This window comes from Rhinatrema bivittatum, chromosome 15 (assembly GCF_901001135.1).
Source record: "Rhinatrema bivittatum chromosome 15, aRhiBiv1.1, whole genome shotgun sequence".
Classification (NCBI taxonomy): Eukaryota; Metazoa; Chordata; class Amphibia; order Gymnophiona; family Rhinatrematidae; genus Rhinatrema; species Rhinatrema bivittatum.
The window spans coordinates 59,856,347-59,877,711 of NC_042629.1; the positions used below are offsets into that span (position 1 = coordinate 59,856,347).

The window sequence follows — 21,365 nt, forward strand, 5'->3', positions numbered from 1 at the left end:
GAACACGTCTGCATAGTACAAAATATCTTCCAATGTTTTTCTGCTCTTCATGTTAGGTGAAAGCGGAGGTGAAACAAGTTCAAGGAAAATGCTCTGAGTTCAGCAAGAGTTGTACCAGCCTGCAAGCAGAACTGGAGCAGAGTCAGCAAAAGGTGAAGGAACTGGAGCTGGATGTATTGAAGCAGAGCCAAAGCGCCAAACTGCAGAGCAGTTTGCAGGAGAAACTTGCTCGTGAGATTTCTAAAGCCAATGAAGCAGACAAAAAGGTTTGTGGAAAAACTTGGGATGTTGGTAAACTGAGGGCAGGGAAAGTTAGCATAAAAGGACTGGCCGCCTAGGGAGGGCAGTTTTCAAAAGCTATTTCCCTGCGTAACTGGCTGTTTTCCTGGGGAAAAGGGCTTTTACTGTATGCAGATAAAAATATGCACATCTCACAATGTATAATTTTGCAGAAGTTTTCGTGGAGGCATTCTTGGGGTGGCTTAGGTTGGGAGAGGCAGCAGTGCACAGAGTTTTGCCTTTCCAAAGCTACATGCCCTGTTTTGGCCAGAAAAACTTAACCGCAGAAAAAGAAGGTCGCAGTCTCTGCGGGGAATTTTTCCTTCGGCAGTTTTCAGAGGGAAAATCTGTGCATACTTTTCCTTTGAAAACTGGTGCAGAACTCCCGGGTTAAAAGTATGCATGCCGACAGTTTGAAAACTGCTCCCTTAATCTTCTAATGAGAGAACAATAAACCCTTATCCTTAAGGAAGTAGTACTAAAACAATCCAAGAGGCTGTAGGAGCAGTGAAAGCAAACCAAGTCATTAAGTTTGTTGGGAACTATATATATATTTTTTTTTTTAATTTGAAAAGGTTTTTTATTAAAGCAAAAACCAGTTGCAATATACCAGAAAATGAACAGCAGTACAACAGAGCACAGCCCAACACATGTAGTACAGACAAGCAAAACAGCCGTACATGAAATCTGCTACAGAATATAAAGCAACATGCTGTACATGTGAGGCAAACAACCGGAACTAATAACAGTGCTGTGATTTAGTATACTTAACCCCCCCCCCCCCTCCCCGCCTCAATAGTGCATAAGTTAAAAGAAGATTGGAAAGAGAACATCACAAAAGGAGCTGATGGACATACAAGAACTGGCATGTAATAACAGTAAGGAGGCACACCACTAGCCCTGAGGAGCAGGGCATGTGGACGAGAGCCACCGCTCATAAGGGCACCATATCATATTGAAGCGAGCAATCTTATTGTGCTTAAATGCTGTGATTTTTGATAATAAAAAAATATTGTGGACTCTGCGTTGCACATCTGTTTTTGTAGGAGTACTGGGGGATTTCCACAGACGAGCGATTTCACAGCGGCTAGCCGTAAAAACAAAATGAGCCAGCCGATTATGGTCTTCAGTAAGCCCTGGTATCTTAGCACCCAATAACGCCTGCGCGGCGGTGGGTGCCGGCATCCCTGGCATCAAGGCACGCAACCATTGGTGGACATCACCCCAAAGCGGCTGCAATTTAGGGCAAACCCACCACATATGGTAGTAACTACCTACAAGCGAACAGGACCGCCAGCACAGATCAGGGTAGATAGGGGTAAACTTATGTAATTGTGCGGGAGTCAGATACCACCGATATAATACCTTATAAGAGTTTTCAATAAGCGAAGCCGCTATATAACCTTTACCCATGGTTTGAAAAAGAGTTTTCCAAATTTGCGGGGTCCAAGAGATCTGAAGATCCTGTTCCCACAACTGTTGGAATTTATAGCTCGAGGGTGACTGGGGTAAGAGCATTTGATAAATTTGGGTTGGGAGGTATATTTAATTCCCTAATAAATATTGGTGTTTAAAAATTTTGAAAGCTCCTCTTGCTTGCCTACTCTCTTCCTTATGAATTGGGGCCTTGGCGTGCTCCTTAATATAACCTTGTGGTAGGCATCTCACTAATATATGCCACAACTCAAGGGTAAGGAGATTGGTAAAATACACGTTTCAAGTTTTAATTGCAAAGAAAAGTGTAAAAAAAGAGTAGTATAATATATTAAGATGCTGATGAAGTTTCCAGCTTTGAAATGTCACATAATATATATTGTAATATAAAATCTGTAATATTTTCCATGTGACTATTTAGTAATTTTGTGGCTCTACAACTGCTGTAGCAGAGCACTCAATATGTATATATTAAAGATTAAGATTATACTGCCATCATACTACCATAATACCATATGAGGATCAACAATCTAATAACGTGGAAAACTTCACACATTTCAGTGATCAAAAGCAATTTTGTCTTTTAGGCTTTGGAATTGCAGCAACAGCTGAAAGACTTGCGGCATCAGTTAAGCTTGTCTGACACTCACATTCAAGGAAAAAAGCAGCTGGAAGAGGAAGCAAAGGCTCTGAGAGAGCATGAATCCAAGCTGAGACAGCAGCTGGAAGCAGAGCAACGGGACCGGTAAACAGAGAGGACTATTTCAGACTTCTGCAGAGTTATATTTTTTATTTTTGGGGGGGTCTGATAGCTTCTCTGGGCATCTCAGTTGGAATCAGCTTTGTTGGATTGTTGGTATCTTTCCCTTCCCCTTATAGATCTCCTCTTAGCCCATTTAGCCCTGTCACTGCAGCAACAATTCCCGGCTGGGAGTCCTGCACTGAGGGCTCCTTCCAGAACCTTGGAACGGCGGGCCCTAAATCCGGCCAGTAGGTGTTGTCGTTGCGTACCTGAAATACTCTTCTCTTCTCTCTTGGCGCCCCTTTCATTGTATCTGTGAGCACGATATGTGCTGTTTCAGTTCCTGCTGTCGCTGACTTCTGTCAAAGTGGCTGGAGCCCTGAGGTCCATAGTGGGCGTCGGGCCAGGGAATGAAATGAGAGTGGAGAGGGAGTGGGAAATGGAATTACTGGTCTGCTTGTGGGGGTGGATGGCAACATATTTTAGCTGCCTTAGGGATAGGCTTAGGCCTGCTCATGTAGCTAAATTTGTCAGCCTGTATTTTTTTCACATTCCTGTTCATTCCCAGATCAGTCCTGGGATTATGCCTCCCTTCCAGCAGATGGAGACAGAGAAAGTTGCACTGGCATACCCACCCGGTGTGTCACCTGCAGACCCCCAGTATTTCTGTCTCCAGCAGATGGATAAAGATGCAATCCCTTCGGTCTGAAAAAAAAAAAAAAAAAGAGGGATTTTAAATTCTAGTTGGTTATTCTCCCAGGAAGTTGCGAGGCCCTGGTGGGGCTATCCCTCCTGGTGTTGAGGAACATGAGCAGGGGGGTCGGGGACCCTGGGCTGGCTCGTTTGGACACCGCTGGGGTGGGGGGGACGGGACATAACTGGTGGGGCCAGTTCCCTCCTCCCCCAGGAGAACAATCGCTCTGCAGTGTATCTTCTTTTGGGGAAGTCTTGCTAGGCTTCCTCAGTTCTAAGATTAAAAAAAAAAAAAAAAAGTAGGAAGAAGCGATAAGGCGTTTGTGGCTGGGCTGGCTGTGCTGGGGGCCTTGGAGCAGCTAATGGGAGGTGAGCGTGTGGGCGGCGGACTCTTGGTTAAGAGCGTGGTGCAGCGAGGCTGTTTTGCCGCGTGGTCAGGCCTCTCTGTAGTCGGCGCGACTGGGTTTTGGCGCATCTCTCTCTCTTGCACTGGGCTGTGCACCCGATGCCTCCCCGGCGGGATTGGGGCTGTCAGAACCCGCGCAGGAATGGCAGGCTAGAGCCAAAACAAGCGTGGGAACGTCTTCACTGGCAGGCCGCCATGTGCAGGAGCTCCGTGCAGAGGGCTAGTTTGCACTGGGCTCAGCAGTTACAGGCTATGACATCGCTTTTTCCACCGGAGGCTAAGCAGGCAGACTGCCTGGAGGCAGCAGCAGCCCATGTGCTGGATGCCCTATGTGACCTGATCAGAGCCTCTTTGAGGATTATGTCGTCTGCGGTTTCGGCCAGTAGGGCTCCTTTTGGTTAAGGAACTCGTCGGCGGATGTGTGGTCCAAGTCTTGGTTGGGAACATTACCGTCCAAGGGAAAGCTCCTATTTGGCGAGGACTTAGAGCTCGTAAGCATGTCGGGGAGACCAAAGGGCATAGGCTGCCAGAGGACAGGTCCAAAGGTATCAAAGGGTCCTTTTGCGGGACAGTCCCGGTTTAGGCCAAGCAGGCGGTTTCATCCTGGTAGGCCCTCGGCGGGAGATCAGAGGCAAGGGGCCGGGAGGTAGCAATCCTGGGACTGAAGCAATCTTTGGGAAGGCAACAGTCCTTTGGGGGCATTCGCAGATCCTCTAGGGATACCACTGGTCAGGTTCGTGCTGTGTTAAAAAAAAGGATTGGATAAGTTCTTGGAGGAGAAGTCAATTACCTGCTATTAAGTTCACTTAGAGAATAGCCACTGCCATTAGCAATGGTTACATGGAATAGACTTAGTGTTTGGGTACTTGCCAGGTTCTTATGGCCTGGATTGGCCACTGTTGGAAACAGGATGCTGGGCTTGATGGACCCTTGGTCTGACCCAGTATGGCATGTTCTTATGTTCTTATGTTCTTATACCTCTAGGGATACCACTGGTCAGCACAATGAAGCCAGGCATGCCCATTCCTCTATGGAAGCGGTAGGGGGCAGGTTGTCCCACTTTTACAAGGAGTGGGCCGAGATTACTACAGACGCGTGAGTCCTGGAGATGGTAAGAGATGGCGATGCATTGGAATTTTCACGCCCTGTCAGGGAGGCCTTTCTACAGTCCCACTGCTCACCTCAAAGCAATCCGGAAGCAGTGAGGGGGATTCTAAAGTTAAATGCAATAGTTCCAGTTCCGCTATCTGAGCAGGGGCAGGGAAGGTACTCCTTTTATTTCGTGGTTACCATAAAGGAGGGCACCTGCCAGCCCATTCTAGATTTGCAAAAGGTGAACGTAGCCTTACGGGTTCCATGTTTTCGTATAGCAACGCGCACAGTTATAGCAACTGTCCACAGAGGAGAGTTCCTGGTGGCGTTGGACTTGACAGAGGCTTACCTCCATATTCCCATTCGAAGGTACCGTCAGAAGTTTCTACAGTTCATGGTGCTGGGACGCATTTTCAATTCTGGGCTCTCCCCTTCGGCTTGGCCACAGCGAACCTTCATGAAAGTGATGGTAGTGGTGGCGGCAGCCATGAGGCGAGAAGGGATTTTGGTCCATCCATATCTGGACGATTGGCTCAATTGGGCAGAGAAGGAGGAGGAGTGCGATTGATCCATCTAGCAAGTGATGAACAGATTGAGTTCCCTGGGCTGGGTGATAAATGCGGCGAAGAGTCATCTGGTTTTGACCCAGTTGTTGGAATATCTGGGAGTGCGATTTGATACCCAGAAAGGCAGGGTGTTCCTGACCGTGGACAGAGTGTTGAAATTGCAGGCGCAGGTGATGTACCTGCTCCATCTGCCAGTGTGAAAAGTCTGGGATTATTTGCAGGTCTTGGGCTCCATGGCTTCCACGTTGGAGTTGGTTCTGTGGACCTTTGCTCACATGCGACCTTTGCAGAAGGCACTCTTGTCAAGATGGAATCCATTGTCAGACAGGTATCACCTACCTTTACCTCTTCTAGGAGAATCCAGGTTCAGTCTTTCATGGTGACTCTCCCGCCACAACTTGGAGAAGGGAGTGGATCTGGAGACCCAAGATTGGGTGGTAGTGACCACAGATGCCAGCCTGAAGGTCTTTGGTCAATAGCGGAGGCGTCCTGGTTATCAATCGCCTGGAGACAAAGGTGGTTTGCAGGGCCCTGGAGGCATTTCTACAGCGACGACTGGCATACATCAGTTGGCAAGGGGGTTCAAGGGTCACATGGTGGCTCTAGAAGCTCAGCAGTTATTTGTTTGGGCAGACTGTCATCTCAAGGGAATAGCAGCATCTCACATCGTGGGAGTGGACAGTGTTCAGGTGGATTTCACCAACAAACAGCTAACTTGGGGGAATGGGAGTTATCCCCAGAGGCCTGGGATTGTGTGTGTGCCAGGTGGGATATTCCCCAATTGGATCTCATGGCAACGCATGCCAACATGAAGGCGGTAAGATTTTTCATTCGCAGAAGGGGAGTCTGGTCGGAGGGGCTAGATGCTGTAGTGTGCCCGTGGCCGACGGGAGTCCTACTATATATGTTTCCTCCTTGGCCACTTGTCGGTAGAGTCTTGCGGCACATAGAGGTGCATCCAGGGAAGGTGGTGCTGGTGGCGCCAGAGTGGCCATGTCGGCCGTGGTTTATGGATCTGGTGTATCTCATGATAGACGAACCCCTCAGGTTGGCTCATCTGTCAGGATCCATATTTTTGGATTGGGAGGATCACTTTTGTCTCATGGCTTGGCTTTTGAGAGGTGGTGGTTGCGCCTGAAAGGATATTTGGAGGCAGTCATTTCCACATTGCTCCAAGGTAGAAGGCCTTCTACATCTTTGGCGAATGTCAGTGTCTGGAAGGTGTTTGAGTCTTGGTGTCTACAACAGTGGCTGGACTCCCTAACTGTGAACCTTCCTCACATCTTGGCCTTCTTGCAGCAGGGGTTGTCTAAGGGGGCTAGCTTACAGCTCGCTTCATGTTCAGGTTTCAGCTTTGGGTTGCCTTAGCAGCAAGTGGCGGGGGAGGTCTTTGGCCTCTCATTCCGATGTCGTTCAATTCCTGAAGGGAATCAAGCATTTGTGTCCTCCGGTTCGGTTTTTAAGGTCACTAACAGTTTTCGGCGGTCGGATCACCTTTTTATGTTCGGTGGCATGAAGCCACGATCTCTCTTTGCTCGGCTTATATTTGTAAAGGTCATGAAATTCTGGTAGGTCTGCGAGCGCGTTCTTCAAGGGTGCAGGCAGCCCCCTGGGCGGAGTGTCAGTTGGTGTCTCCACAGGAAATATGTGGTCCTCGCTTCATACTTTCACCAAGCAATACCGATTGGATGTTTGGGCGCAAGAAGATGTGACATTTGATGATAGGCGGAATAGAAAAAAGAGAAAATAGTGTTCTGCGTGTGGTCTTTCGGGTTCCCGCCCAGTCTAGGGGTCCTTGGGTACATCCTACTTGTCTGGAGAGATCTGGGTATGAACAGGAAAGGAAAATCGGTTCTTACCTGCTATATTTCATTCCTGTAATACCACAGATCAGTCCAGAGACCCCATCTCTTTGCTGCCAAAATACTGAATGACCTGGTACTTTTGTAAACCTTATATCAGAAAATTTACAAACTGTGAATAAGTTGATGAGTTTTGAGTTAAGTGGTTATCGGTGGGGTTTTTTTCTGGAAGTTTGGGAGAATCCAGTTCAGGGGGTTCCAACCCTGAGTTACCTGTTCGCCTTGGAAAGGGGGATGGAGTCTACTCTTTGGCTTGGGTACAGGTCAGTATTGAAGGACTGCAGGTGGCAGTCTCAGATATAAGGCAGTGCCTCAAAGGTTTTGTCCTCTGCCTCCATCTGCTAGTAGGCATGCAAAACCCACTTGCCTGGACTGATCTGTGGTATTATGCTCTAAAGTTGTTGTATTAGTTCATAAATGATTTTAGTTTCTTCCGAAATCTTCCGAAATCATTTTATTTGTATGTAAAACATTATATTATTTTATGGTTTACTATCTGTACTGCCGGTTATCGTATATACCTGTTATCTGTAAAGCCTGTTGCTAATTTTTGTTAATTGTAAACCGCGGTGATGTATCTTTTTACGTACTGCGGTATATAAAAACCTCTAAATAAATAAATATTATGGGAATGAAAATTAGCAGGTAAGAACCAATTTTCCTTTAACCATGGAGAAAAAGCCCTTTGCAGGGTAAAAAAAAAATCCCTATGGTATTGACTGCCATGTGATTTTCAAAGGGAAAGTCCATAGGCACCAAAGCTCTGCAGGGAGTAGGAAAATTGCCTTCCCCAGGTGACGTTAGTATATTGAATTATCGGTCAGTACTGATGGTGTTTTCTGACGTACATATTGTTTAGGAAACTTCAGGATCAGAACATTGAGGAGTTCCAAGAGCACCTGAAAAGTTTTCGGAATAAAGAGACTGCACTGGTGCGAACCAATGCTGAGCTTCAGTTAAGAGTTCAGCAGCAGGAGACTCGGCTCCGGATCTTAGAGGAAGAGAGGGATGCAATTTCCAGTGAGGTCAGTATGAGTGACGCATCAGATCTTCCTGATCATTGCTTTCTAATGCCGTTTATTGCATGTTCCGAGCCCTTGTGTGAGGCAATATCTTCATCTTCTGCATGTGGCAGTAAGGACATATTCCTGAATTTGTTGCTTATCCTCCAATCAAACTGAGCCTCTCTCTATATACAGGGAGGACAATAAACATAGACCTGTGTTTTCACCAGTGGAAATGGGGCTCTTTCAATACTGCCCTCCCGCAATGCTGATAAGGGTAGATATTCAGCGGGCAGCCGTGCACAAAATGCTACTTAGCTGGATAAATGTTGTTTGGCTAAGTCTAGATGTGCTCAATAGCAGGTCTAGACTTAGCCAATTAACTTATCCAGCTAAGTATCAATATTACTACTTAGCCGGATCAGCTAAATAGCGCCACGCCCTATCCACCCATTTCCCGCCCACTTTTTCTACAGCTAAAAGAGAGCCAGAATACTGACTTATCTGACTATTTAGTGGCCGCTGAGTTTAACCAAATATTTAGTGGCCACTAGATAGCCAGATAAGTAGTACTTATCTGGCTATCTGCCGTTCCCTGTATGTACTCCGATCAGACCAGACTCTTGGGTTTTGCCTCCCTTCCAGCAGATGGAGACAGAGAGAGTTTCGCTGACACTGGCATATAACCTGGTGTGCCACCTACAAACACTCAGTATTTTTCTGTCTCCAGCAGATGATGGCAGGGCAAAACCTGCAGTCTGAGACTTTTAGAAAAATAAATAAATAAAAGGAAGATTTTAGTCAAAGTTTGACGAGAACCTGGCAGGTCCTGGTGAAGCCATCTCTTCTGGTCTTTAGGCGAGCAGGGGGTTGGAAATCCTTTTTGGCTCGGTCCCTTTTGCTGTTGGGGGCTGGACCACTGGTGGTGCCAGTTCCCTGCCCAAGGAGGACATCTGGAGCCTGCCGCTGAGCTTTGAGCATGCTGCTGAGCCTTTCAAGGAAGTGTTCTTTTGCCTTTAGAGATTACCCACATTCTTTAGAGATTCCTGTAGAACTGGATTAGGTCAGGATGTATAGTTTTGGAATTTTCAAAACTACACATGTTTTGGATGGGAAAATAAAACTGGTGCAAACCTTTGGGTACTTTTTTCTGCTGCAATAATCAAATCAAAACTATCTGTGCAGTTCTGCTTTGGATTACTGCAAAAAAAAAAACCAAAAAAAAGAGACTTTAGACTACAACCCTAATTCACTAAGATTTTCTTCCTTTCTGTTTCTATAGTAAATTGGACCCTAAGAGAAAAGATTGGTCCTCAATTAATCTGGATTACCAGATTTTTGCTGCAGGGTACAAATACTGTATTCATTATGGCCTGCTGGTTCCTTACCTACGCATAAATGTTATTTCGAAATCTACTTTTGTAAATTGACAATAAAGCCCTTGATGTGATACTAAACCATAACTGACAAAAGAGGAAGACTCTGTCCTAGAAAGCTCATGCCTCAATAAATTGGTTAGTCTATAAGGTGCCACCCGCCTCTCGTCATTTTATGCTATACCAGACTAATACGGCTAGCCCTCGGAAGATGTAAACCATAACTGTTTACAAAATCCAAATAAACTAAATTTAATTGAGATATCAATATCTGTAAGGCACGACAGAGGAATTTAGTGCGCAGGAGCAGGATTATTCTTTTGTGTTAGTCTAGAATTTTAATAGTTGGGGCAAATAGAACTGCTTAGGTCTCCTTCATCCAGCTGAAGATGACATCTCTTAAACCATACAGCAATAGATAGGAGCAAAGGTGAATATCCCTAATAATATGGATGAAGGAAATAAAGAGTGGAAGTGGAATCGCTGTAAAGAGTCTAATAAATTTTTATTTGCAAATGTACCAGATGGTGTCACGTTAGAGTTTGAAGGTTGCTAGCAAAGATCCCGAACTCCGACACGAGCCATGTTTTGCTACAGGGCTGTCTCAAGGGGGGAAGCAACCATCTACAACGTACAGTGAAATAAGGCAAAAGAATGATCCCATATGCAGTCAAAATATTTAAAAACCAGGAGCTCAATATTCAAAAGCTATTTAAATAGATAACGTAATAGTTAACCATCTAAATGGCTTACTAATTACCTGGCTAGAATTTATCCGGATAAGAAGGGGGTGTTCCGGGAGTGGGGGGCGGGCATTTTCGGGTGGCCCAGAGTTAGCCACATATTCGGAGATGGCCGCTTAAACAATGCGGCTAACTCTGGTCAGCCCTTAGGGCTGTCCTAAAGTTAGCCGGTTAGATATAATCTTCTAATTTTAGGATAGCTGGGTATGTTCAGCGGCAGGTCCACACCATTGAATATACCCTGCTCATTCACCAGATATGTTTATCTGGCTAACTAGCTGAGCTGCATAGCAGCTGAAAATGGGCCTTCAATAAAATAGGCACTTAAATGCATAATCAAACAGGGGTTTATATTTTTTGGAAGCCACAAAAGGAGGAATAGTAAAGTGATTCAGTCATCTGTAATGGAAAAGGAAAGATTTAACAAAAACAGCCAACGAGGAATATGGAAAAGGCATATGTGAGATTAAAAAACTTACAAATATAAGCAATAGCAGAGGGCGGCTTTCAGAGCGGAGTGTGAAGGTTACAGAGGTTTTATAAAAGAAGAAAAAAGGTGTCAAAAAGAGCATGTGATGTCCAGGGACCAATCAGGTCATTGAAAAAGAGAACCAATGGAAAAATAACCAATCAGAGCAAGGTAAATACATGCCGACCATTCAATCTCATGATTGTACAGTATCGAGTGAGTAAATCCAACACTGTTCATGGTACAGTAGAAAAGCGGTATGATTACCTCCATGACGGCAGGGAGGACATTTATTTATTTATTTATCGAGTTTTATATACCGTCCGGTTTCGCATACAAAGTTTCGATGTTTAACAGTGTTCAAAAAATCATACGCTTGTTAACATATTTATCTTATTCGTTAAAAACATAGTTTGGTTGTAAATTGTACAGGTTAAATTATGTGTTTTGGATTGGGTCTGCATGTTTATATGGGTCGATAGGGTCATGATTCAAGAACAAAAACCTTTAAATCAGTCATAAGATGTTTAGTTAGAAGTCAATGAAATATGAAGGGATCTGTGGAGTGGGAAGTGCTAAGATTACAGTTGGTATTATATTTGAAAAGATAGGGACTCCTGAAGATGGGTTTATAAATTCTGAGATGGCTAGCGAATGAGCACAAGCGGCGCCAGAGCTGCATGGCTGGTGGCCAGTAGCATTCAGAGAGTCCTGAGCTGGTAACAGGAGTGAATCTGAGGAAACCAAGGAGTCGCGGAGACTTCGCCCACGTTTAAAAGCAAAGCGGGGAGAATTATGGAATAGCTGTAAAGGAGAGAGAGTACTGACCAGTGAGGGCGAACAATGTCACTGAGAGCACATGAATAACAAGAAAAGGGGAGGACACAAGTGGGTCCATCTGTGTCTTGTGAAATGACTTGTGAAATGAATCTGTAGAAATTAGAATTGTAACTGAAGAACGTCAGAATCTTGACGACGTGTGAAAAGAGATCGTTTAAAGGTTTTTTTAACCACACGGGGTGGGTAACCCCACAAGAGGAAATCTGTAGATATAACGTGGGCTTTAGATAGAAAGTCATCATGGGATGAACATAGCCAGTGAAGTCTGAAAAACTGACCAATAGGGATGTTTTGTCTGAGAGATCGGGAATGACAACTCTTTTATAATGGAGAAGATTAGTTCTCTTTCTCAATGACCTGATTGGTCCCTAGACATCACATCCTCTTTTTGGTGCCTTTTTTTTATTCCTTTTTAAAACCTCCATAACTTTTACTCTCCACTTTCAAAGTTGCCTCTGAAACTTGGTGCTATTGCTTATATTTGTAAGTTTTTTAATCTCACATATGCCTTTTCAATATTCCTTGTTGGCTATTTTTCTTAAATCTTTCCTTTTCCATTACAGATGAATAAATCGCTTTACTATTCCTCCTTTTGTGGCTTCCAAATAATATAAACCCCTATTTGATTATGCACGTTAAGTGCCTATTTACTGGTTTTTAAATATTTTGTTTGTATATGGATTATTCTTTTATCTCATTTCACTGTTTTTCACTTTACTTTGTAGATGGTTGCTTCCCCCCTTGAGACAGCCCTGTAGCAAAACACGGCTTGTGTCGGGGTTCAGGATCTTTGCTAACAACCTTCAAACTGTGACACCATTTGGTACATTCGCAAATAAAAAAAATGATTAGACTCTTTATAGTCATTTGACCTCCATTCTGATATCCTTTATTTTCATCATCTCTTTAGCCATAAAATCATTACTTGGAAAACAGCTATTAACTTCTAAATAGAGTATCTATTTATTTATATGAAGATTAAATATGCCACCTTTCCCTAAGTTAGTCTCTATACTAAAACATTCCCATATTTTCCAGTACTTACATTTTCAGAATAGCACCCAGAAGCTTTCAGAGCAGCTGTCGCTGCTGCAGCAGGACAAGGAGAGTCTGTACCGGGAGCTGGATAGTGCCTTGAAGCAGCTGGATGACAGTGTCAGGTAACCACACACAGGCTCACTGCATGCTTTGCTTAGTTTATGAGCTGCCCCATACCACTGTCTTTGAGTGAGTCACTATGCATTTCCATAAGGCTAAGACTTCTCTGAAAGGCTGGGTTGTTCCTAGTGCTTGTCTTATGTTCGGTTCCCTCTGCCTAAGGGATGCACTGGATATGGTCTGATTGGAAGAGTGCGTTGGACATAGACCCTTCATATCAACAGTCATTATCTGAATCGCTTGGAGGGGCTTCGGTAAGACTTCCTCTGGTCTCCTTGCTCGACGCGTCGTACCAACTTTGTTCCCGATCCTGATGGGGTAAGGGGAAGTGGGCTTCTGAGCGGGTTGAGCGCCCCCCCCCCCCCCCGGTGGGCTAGGCCTCGCTTTAGGCTTGGTCGGCACACCATATCATAGACCACGGCGGTGCCATGCGTCTTTGTGCATGCTGTGTTGCCCTCCACAGAACGTTGGTTCGCACAGTGCGTCAGCTGTGTGCACACGCCATGTGCACAATGTCACACATGTACATGTGCGCACAGCCTTGTAAGTGCAGGATACAGGGAAAGTTGGGCACACGGGCTGTACGTGCGCCTTACTGTGGCCCGCCTAGGCGCTCGAAATGTGTGCGCATGCATTTTTAAGAGTGAGCCGATAAAACGCACAGTTACTGCCGCCAATGGCGCCGGCAACAAAGAAACTTAAGTGCCTTGCTCTCTGCGCTATTTGGCATATCAGGGCTTCACAGTCTGACCTGGAGTCCAACTTATGCAGACATGTGGAGACTCCTGGTGGAGAACCCACTGTGCCTCCCACCACACAGGGACCTGCTACAGCAGTGACCCAGTCCTTCATGAGGATTCGATTTGGTTCTGTCTTATGGTCTGGCCTTTGAGAGGGCTCGCCTGATGAAGTGAGGATATTCAGCAGCGGTAATTGTCACCTTGCTCCGTGCTTGGAAATTCTCCATGTCCCTAGTGTATGTGCATGTCAGGAGAGTATTTGAGGCCTGGTACGAGGAACACAGTGTCCCTCCCTTAGGTGGCCAAAATCCCACTTATTCTGGAATTTTTGCAGGATGGCTTAATTAAAGAGTTGGCCCTTAACTCCTTGAAAGTACAAGTAGTGGCTCTCTCCTGTTTCAGGGGTGAGGTGAACGGAACCTCTCTTTTGGTTCATCTGGATGTGGCCCATTTTCTGAAGGGGGTGAAGCACATTTGGCTTCCCCTACAGTTGCCGGTTCCCTTGTAGAATCTTAATCTAGTATTGGAATTTTTGGCAAGACCATCCTTTCAGCCACTGCGCAGTCTCTCCTTGCATTAATTAACATTTAAAAATGGTGTTCTTGGTGGCCATATGCTTGGCATGTCGTATCTCTGAATTATAGGGGCATTACAGCTACGTACTGTCCCATCCTTCTTGCCTAAAGTAGTCTTGGAGTTTCATTTGAATCAGACCATTTCATTGCCATCCCTAGATAAACTCAAGGATGCGGAGGAATATCTCCTCATCCGTCATTTGAAGAGAATACTGAAGGGCTGAGTTCACTGCAACGGTATATGGGGTGATGTCAACTTTGAAATGCGACTCTCTCTCCATCTGCTGGCAGGGGAGCAAAACCCATTGGTCCTGAGTCCATCTGCCTACACTAAGGAAAACAAAATAATCAGGTAAGTAATTTCTCCATTGGATGGTGCATTATAACATGCACCTATGGGATGTTAATATAACTTTTTGCTCAACACTTTGTTTCCTGTAAGGCATTGCTATTTGCTTATTGCTGATATTCTGCAGTTCCCTGTACGTACCCTGATCAGTCCAGACTCCCGGGTTTTGCTTCCCTTCCAGTAGATGGAGACAGAGAAAATTTTATTGATACTGTCATATAACCTAGTGTAACACCAGTAATATTCAAAAAACTGTCCTCTTGTCAACGAGACCAGTTGTATGTTCCAAAAAATGTTGCAAACAAATTTTAACTAATTAAAGTTCAGAGATGAAAAAAGTAATTTTCAGAAAACACTTGGAGAAGTACCTCTACTTTATTCTCACTAAAATTAAAAAAAATTTCCATAAAAATTTAAAAGAAATTATTGAATTCAGGCCGATGAGTAAAGGAGACCGCGAGCGGTGAAAATACTGAGTAAAAATCATATTCAGCATCCGGGGGGTGACCAATCCCAAACATTAAGTAGATCCCAAGCTGCTGATACCAGTAATAGCAGTGGCTATTCCCTAACTCAATTTGATTAATAGCAGTTAATGGACTTCTCCTCCAAGAACTTATCTAAACCTTTTTTAAACCCAGCTACACTAACTGCACTAACCACATTCCCCTAGCAAATTCCAGAGCTTAATTGTGCGTTGAGTGAAAAAGAATTTTCTCCGATTAGTTTTAAATGTGCTACTTGCTAACTTCATGGAATGCCCCCTAATCCTTCTGTTATCCAAAAGTGTAAATAACAGATTCACATTTACACATTCTAGACCTCTCATGATTTTAAAGACCTCTATCATATCCCCCCTCAGCCGTTGTTTCTCCAAGCTGAACAGTCCTAACCTCTTCAGCCTTTCCTCATAGGGGAGCAGTTTCATCCCCTTTATCATTTTGGTTGCCCTTCTCTATACCTTCTCCAGTGCAACTATATCTTTTTTGAGATGCGATGACCAAAATTGTACACAGTATTCAAGGTGCGGTCTTACCATGGTGCAATACTGTATTAGATATGCCTCCTCTTTTTGTATGATTGAGACTGTACTTTTTATGATTTTTTTTTTAATATTTTGTATTAGCTTTATATAATCCACGTTGAGTAGATTATTCTTTATGGAGGATATGGAATATTAATGTTAAATCATTCTGTAGTTTCAGAAACTGTCTTGCTGTGAGTGTTTTGTAATAAACGATCTATTTTCTGAGACCATATGTGAGATTTCATCTCTAGAAGATTCATTAGGTGTAGTAGTGCAGTGCAACTTCAATATTATTTGTATGTGCATCGGCGTGACAGCCTCTGCCAGGGCTGGTGGCTGGATTGACCTCTGAACACCTTGTGTTTGCTCATCTCTGCTCAGGAAACACAATGAAAAACAACTCCGCCATAAAGCAAAACTTCGCAAAGTAAAGGAGGTTTACGTGCATGAGGTGAAGCACCGGGATGGCCTCCTTAAACAGCTGCAAAGTGAAATTGCACTGATGAGAAGCCAAACTGAGAAGGTAAGAGAGGCAGCGGTAGATCGACATGCTTAGAACTGTGATGTGGAGTGCCAAATGTGTTCTTTATGGGTGATGGCTTTGTCTGTGTGCGCGGGGACATCAGCTAGCTAGGTCTTATTTATTTATTTATTTATTTAAAATTTTTATATACCGACATTCATCCAGGATATCATATCGGTTCACATTGTAACATAAACTGGCGCTAGGCATGGCGCTTTACATTGAACGATTAAAACATGCGAACAAGGTATTAAAAGGGGGTGGGAGATAACATGGGAAAGTTTGCATTAAATTATATTATAGCAACGTTTGCAAATATATACATATGTACAATGGAAAATAAAGACTAAGAAGTGCAGGCAGGCTAGTGAGGGAGAAAGGGGAGGAGGAGAGAGGAGAGCTGAGAAGGAGGGAGGAGCGGGGGAAAGAGGTAGGAGGGGGAAAGAGGGAGGGGAGAGAGGGACAGTGAAGGGGAAAGTAGAGGGGAGAGTGGAAGGTGGATATAATGGATAGGAAGAGGTCTTCAGCTGAAAGTTCTCCCAAAGCTAGCCAGTCAGAATTTAACCAGCTAGATTTAATTCAGAAGACTAATTGGCCCAGTCCTCTTTAAATTAAAAAAAAACAAAAAAAAGTCCCAAACAAAACCAGCGAGTCCTATTGCTCCTGATGTCCACCACTAAAGAACCCTTTCTCTCCATCCATCTTGCCCGATATTCCAACAGAAACAATGTCTTTCAGGGGCCATTTCCCCCTTTCTATCTCCAAGCCACTGGCCTATTACAAAAACAAAAAAAAGAGAGAGTGGGAGGGCTCCCTCAGTCTAAAAAAAATGAGCCCCTTTCTCTCTCCCTCCAACTCTAAAAGTAAAAAAAGAAAAAAATCCCCCTCCCCTGACAGATGCATTTTCCGCCCGTCTCCCTTTTCACTGGGTCATGGTTGCGAGCCCTTGTGCTGTGGCGTGGTTGATGCAGCCTACTCGGCCCATGCCAACAGCTGGCGAACACATCCTTACTGGGACAGAGCAGGAGCTTCACCTAAACCAGCCCCATTTCCCCGCAGGTTGGGGTCCAGGGGCCTTAGGCGAATGCCCCTTAAAGAGCAGATACGGACAACGGTCAGGAGACTGGCAGCAGGCAGATAGTAACCGGGTCAGGGCAGGCAGCTTGCAAGAGAGTGGTCGAGGTCCATAGCAGAGGTCAGTACCGGGCGGCAAGCAAGAATATGGTTGAGGTCTGCAGCAGAGGTCAGCAGCAGGCAATACAAGGAGAGACAGGCCCAGGACAGGATGAAACGGATTCGGAGGGAAAGGAGGGGGCACATTGAGGAAGGTCAAGTAAAGGAGGAACAATGGGCAAGGAGGCAAGCCAACCAGGAAGATATGGAGACAAGGCAAGGCACAAGGCAAGGTAGCAAGGAGACCCGAAGATAGCAACATGCACTGCGGGCTAGGCAGGGACCTGTTGTTGCGCGCGCCCGGAGTTTTCTCCGCCGCGTGACTTCATGCGTGGGCACACCTCTCAGCTTTCCCGCCGGGGGGGATCTGTAAGGATTGGTGGGCATCGCGTGCAGGCGCCTGGGGAGGGTGGGGTGGGCTGGGGGACCAAAGCGTGGCGGCATTCCAGCCGCGTGACGTGATGGCGTGCACGGTGAGTGCGGCTGGTCGCGGGTCCGTCCCGCAACCAGCCAAAGGTTATACACTGTCATTTAAAAACAACTTACAAGTATCTCTGGCTACTCTCCTTCCTCCCTATCTCCCTTGCGTCCTAAAAAGGTCATGTCCAGAAGGGAGAGAGGGGGATCGCTGTCTGGCACTGTTCCTTTTTGGCCAGAAGAAACCCAGGGAGGGAAGCAGCTGGGGTTGTGGAATAGATGGGGAGAAGGAATCCTGCTTCCAGAGGTGGTTCTTTTTTTTGTTTTACAAATTCAGGAGGGAGTAGGAGCTGTTGCTAGGGAGGCTCTTGGGACAGATTTTTTTTTTTTTTTAAAAACCGCACATGCACATGAATGCGGCTATTTTATAACGTGGCATTGGCGCGCGCATGTTATAAAATAGGATTCCCGCCCGCACGTGCACCCTGGATTTTAATATCCTCGCGCGCACGTTTGGGCGGGTGACCTCTTCCGCGGGGGAGGGGGGGGGGTGTATTTTTTAATTTACGAGCAGCGATGCGATTTCCGTTTTTCTCAGTTTCCTCCCAGTCCGTTCCAATAAAGGAGCGGATTGGGAGGGAACTTCCCTAACCCTATTCTTCCTCCCCGAGCCCTAAACTACCCCTACCTATCCCCAAGTTTTTTATTTTTCTACTTGCTGCTCCTCTTCCTAGCGCTGGACGGCTGCTGGCGCGCACTTCCCCGGGACAGCGTCTAATGGGCGCTGTTCCACCCCTTTCCGAGGGCCTGGCACTTCTGCCCGTACCGGGGGTTACGCACGTGGCCGGGCCCCTTTGAAAATGCGCACAGCCTGCGCAGGGCCCGTTCATTTTTTTTAGATTGAAAGGATGAGGGAGAGTGGAAGGGGTATTCGTCCCCAGCACTCCTTTTTTTTTTTTTTTTTTTGTAATAGTGGATGGGAGCAGGGCCAGATTTAAGATCGTGGAGCCCATATGCAGTGCCACGGCAATGGGTGCGTCTTTGAAGCTATGCTGGCACATGACACTATAGCAAGTAGAAACTGGTTTCTCTTTGGCCTGGATATTTGGTGCCTTCAAAATTGCTTATGTTTCCTGGGCTTAAATCCGGGCCTGAGGAGGGTGGAAGGGGAGTGTTGGCCTACCTCAGTCTCTCTTTTTTTTATAAAATATCAGGCCAGCAGGAGGGAAAGAGGAAGGAAGGGGGCATCGGCCCACAGACAATCCCTATTTTTTTGGGGGGGGGTAATATTGGGCATGAAGAAGGGTTATCCATTTAACTTTAGGTTTGCTGTTTCACTGTTCAGAGTTAACTGGATACATTTGGCTGGCGCTGACCTGTCTAGGATTAACAGTGCTCCGAGAACACTCCTGGGCCTGCCTCTTTTTGTCCAGCTATATGATATGCAGGCTATTATTTGCCTGGGAGAGCAAAATTAAAAATTTCAATGTTCGTCTGGGTAATTCCCAAAGTCTGCTGCACAATCCTTTGACTATCGACCTCATTGTGGTTTACTAACATAGAAAATGATGGCAGCTAAAAACCAAAATGGCCTATCCAGTCTGCCTAGCAAGTTGTTTAGGGTTTCTACCTGCCGCCCCATGCAGGTTACGCCAACATTACCATCTGTTATTTCGGTTCTTCATTTCCTTCCTCCAGCAACTCTGGATCCTTTGTGTTTATCTGCTGATAAAAATGATCTGCTGAAGGCATAATTTCTATGATTGCTCGAGTTAATTTACTTATCATGTGTTGTTTGTCTTAAGAAACTTCTCTTCTTGGATTGTTTTTAACTAATTAGTTTTTAGCCTTTTACTGCGTGGTTGCTACACTTTTTTTTATCTCTATTCCCTTAGCTCAGTTCTTTGTTTTTTTCACGTGTCTCTGTACCTTTGTTAATTTAATAAGCAAAGCCTTTTTAGTTGTGCCAGTATGCAACCTTATGGGAAAATAATATTTTCTTGGATGCAGGAGAAGGCTTGGATCAGAAAAGTAACCACAGAGAACGAGAACTTACTACAGGAAAAAAGATGTCTTCTGCAGCAAGCTACTGACCAAGAAGAAATTGGGCGGAACAACAGGTGGCTCCTGTCCTCCATACAGAGCAGGTGTGTGGTGGAGTCCACTTTTGAAAGCAACGAGAATGTGATGGAAGGCTGGGCAAGCGAGCATGCTCATTGTGTGTCTTCTGCTCAGTTCCAAGGGTTGATGACGTCGAGAGCAACTCGACCTGTCAGGAAAGGGCAGTAAGACTCATGCATGCCGTAATGAACTTGATAATGTGCAAGATGAGTCCAAAGAATGCCATTCTTTAAAAGTATGTGGCAGAGTTTATACAACGTTTTTGAGATGCGCAGAGTCTGTGACTTTTTTTTTTTTTTTAATAACATAAGATGTAACTTATTTTTTATTTGCCAAAGTCAACATATAACTTTGTGCCTGAGATTTTAGGTACTTGAGCTCTATATTGCTGAGGCAGGTGTGTTTCTGCGTTGCTCCTTTCTGACTGATGGTAACACAGTAGCTGGGTTTAAAAGGGACCAGCTGTCCATTGTGTTCCACTTCCTTATCTGCTTTCTGACGGCTACCTATTGGTGACAGTGAAGAGGAGTGCTGTTAGGATCAGTTTTGTCTCTCTGAAACTTAGAGGATAAACTCTGTGTGTAGCCCTAGATGCACACGTATATGAGCGTGCAGAGATTTGCTATGGTATTTTCTGACCTGCATGTATCTGGTCCCTGCAGATTATAAAATAGCAATGCACTGAAAGCGCATACTTTTCCTGTCTATTTTATAAACATAAGCATAAAAAAAAATTGAACCTGTTCACATAAAGCCCTGATTTATTTAAAAAATGCTCGTGTTATAGAAATCAATTTGCCAATACCTCCACCAGTTCACCCAGTGTGTCTCCAGTTCGAGACCCTCCTAGTACTTCAGCCTGACCTCCGACCCAACAATAGCAGACAACAGCAGAGTCTGAAATCATTTGCAGTAGGTAATAAGCAGGTGTAAAATTGCATGAATCTCATAAAATAGCAATGTTCATGCATTCCTCTTGGCCCCAGACTGCCCCTTTTTGAGCAGGTTAATGTGCACACAAAACCAAAATTACACACGTACGTCTGATATATATAAAATAGCATGTATGGGAATATGCTAATTTCATATGCATAATTCCTTTGAACAACGAGGGGGAACCTAGTGTTGGACGCACTGCGTGGGCCGCTGAAGGCTTTCCCTGGAGTGGCTGCACCATCCGTGGTTTGCGGATCTAGTTCAGCTGGCAGTAGACAGGCTTGTCGGTTAGGCCACCCGAGGTGAGTGCTGCGTCAGGGACCCATCTTTTCAGAACAGGCGGATTTCTTCTGACTAGTGACTTGGCTTTTGAGAGGCGATGTTTCTGCTTGAAGGGATATTCAGAGCCGGTGATTACTTCTCCAAGCAAGAAGATCTTCTTCTTCTTTGGTGTATATCTGAGTTTGGAGAGTTTTTGAGTCCTGGTGGTGGGGTTCATGATGCTGACCCTTTGCAGGTGAATGTTGCTCAGGTTTTGGCTTTTTTGCAGGATGGCATGTCAAAAAATGTAGCCTTTAATTCTCTCCAAGTCCAGGTAGCAGCCTTGGGCTGTTTCAGAGGGAGGTTGCGAAGATGACTGCTAGCATCTCATCTGGACATAGTACGTTTTCTGAAAGGAGCAAAGCATTTGCGTCCTGCGGTCCGTAGAATTTGTCCGGCTTGGAATCTTAATTTAGTTCTTCGAGTATTGTGTGGATCTCCTTTTGAACCATTGAAAAGGACTTCTTTGAAGGACCTTACCCTGAAGACGGTGTTTGGCGAGATGAATTTTGGAGCTTC

The 21,365-nt window shown here is 45.1% G+C and overlaps 1 protein-coding gene across 2 annotated transcripts in view; it reads left to right on the plus strand.

Annotated features, from left to right (window-relative positions):
• CCDC30 (coiled-coil domain containing 30) overlaps nt 1-21,365 on the plus strand; it is an 83,958-nt gene that overhangs the window by 50,673 nt on the left and 11,920 nt on the right. For both annotated transcript variants that reach the window (XM_029578994.1, XM_029578995.1), the window contains exons 17-22: nt 57-266; nt 2,301-2,458; nt 7,934-8,099; nt 12,545-12,666; nt 15,737-15,878; nt 19,479-19,615. In XM_029578994.1, the coding sequence (XP_029434854.1) occupies nt 57-266; nt 2,301-2,458; nt 7,934-8,099; nt 12,545-12,666; nt 15,737-15,878; nt 19,479-19,615 (935 nt within the window). The remainder of the gene's footprint in view (nt 1-56; nt 267-2,300; nt 2,459-7,933; nt 8,100-12,544; nt 12,667-15,736; nt 15,879-19,478; nt 19,616-21,365) is intronic.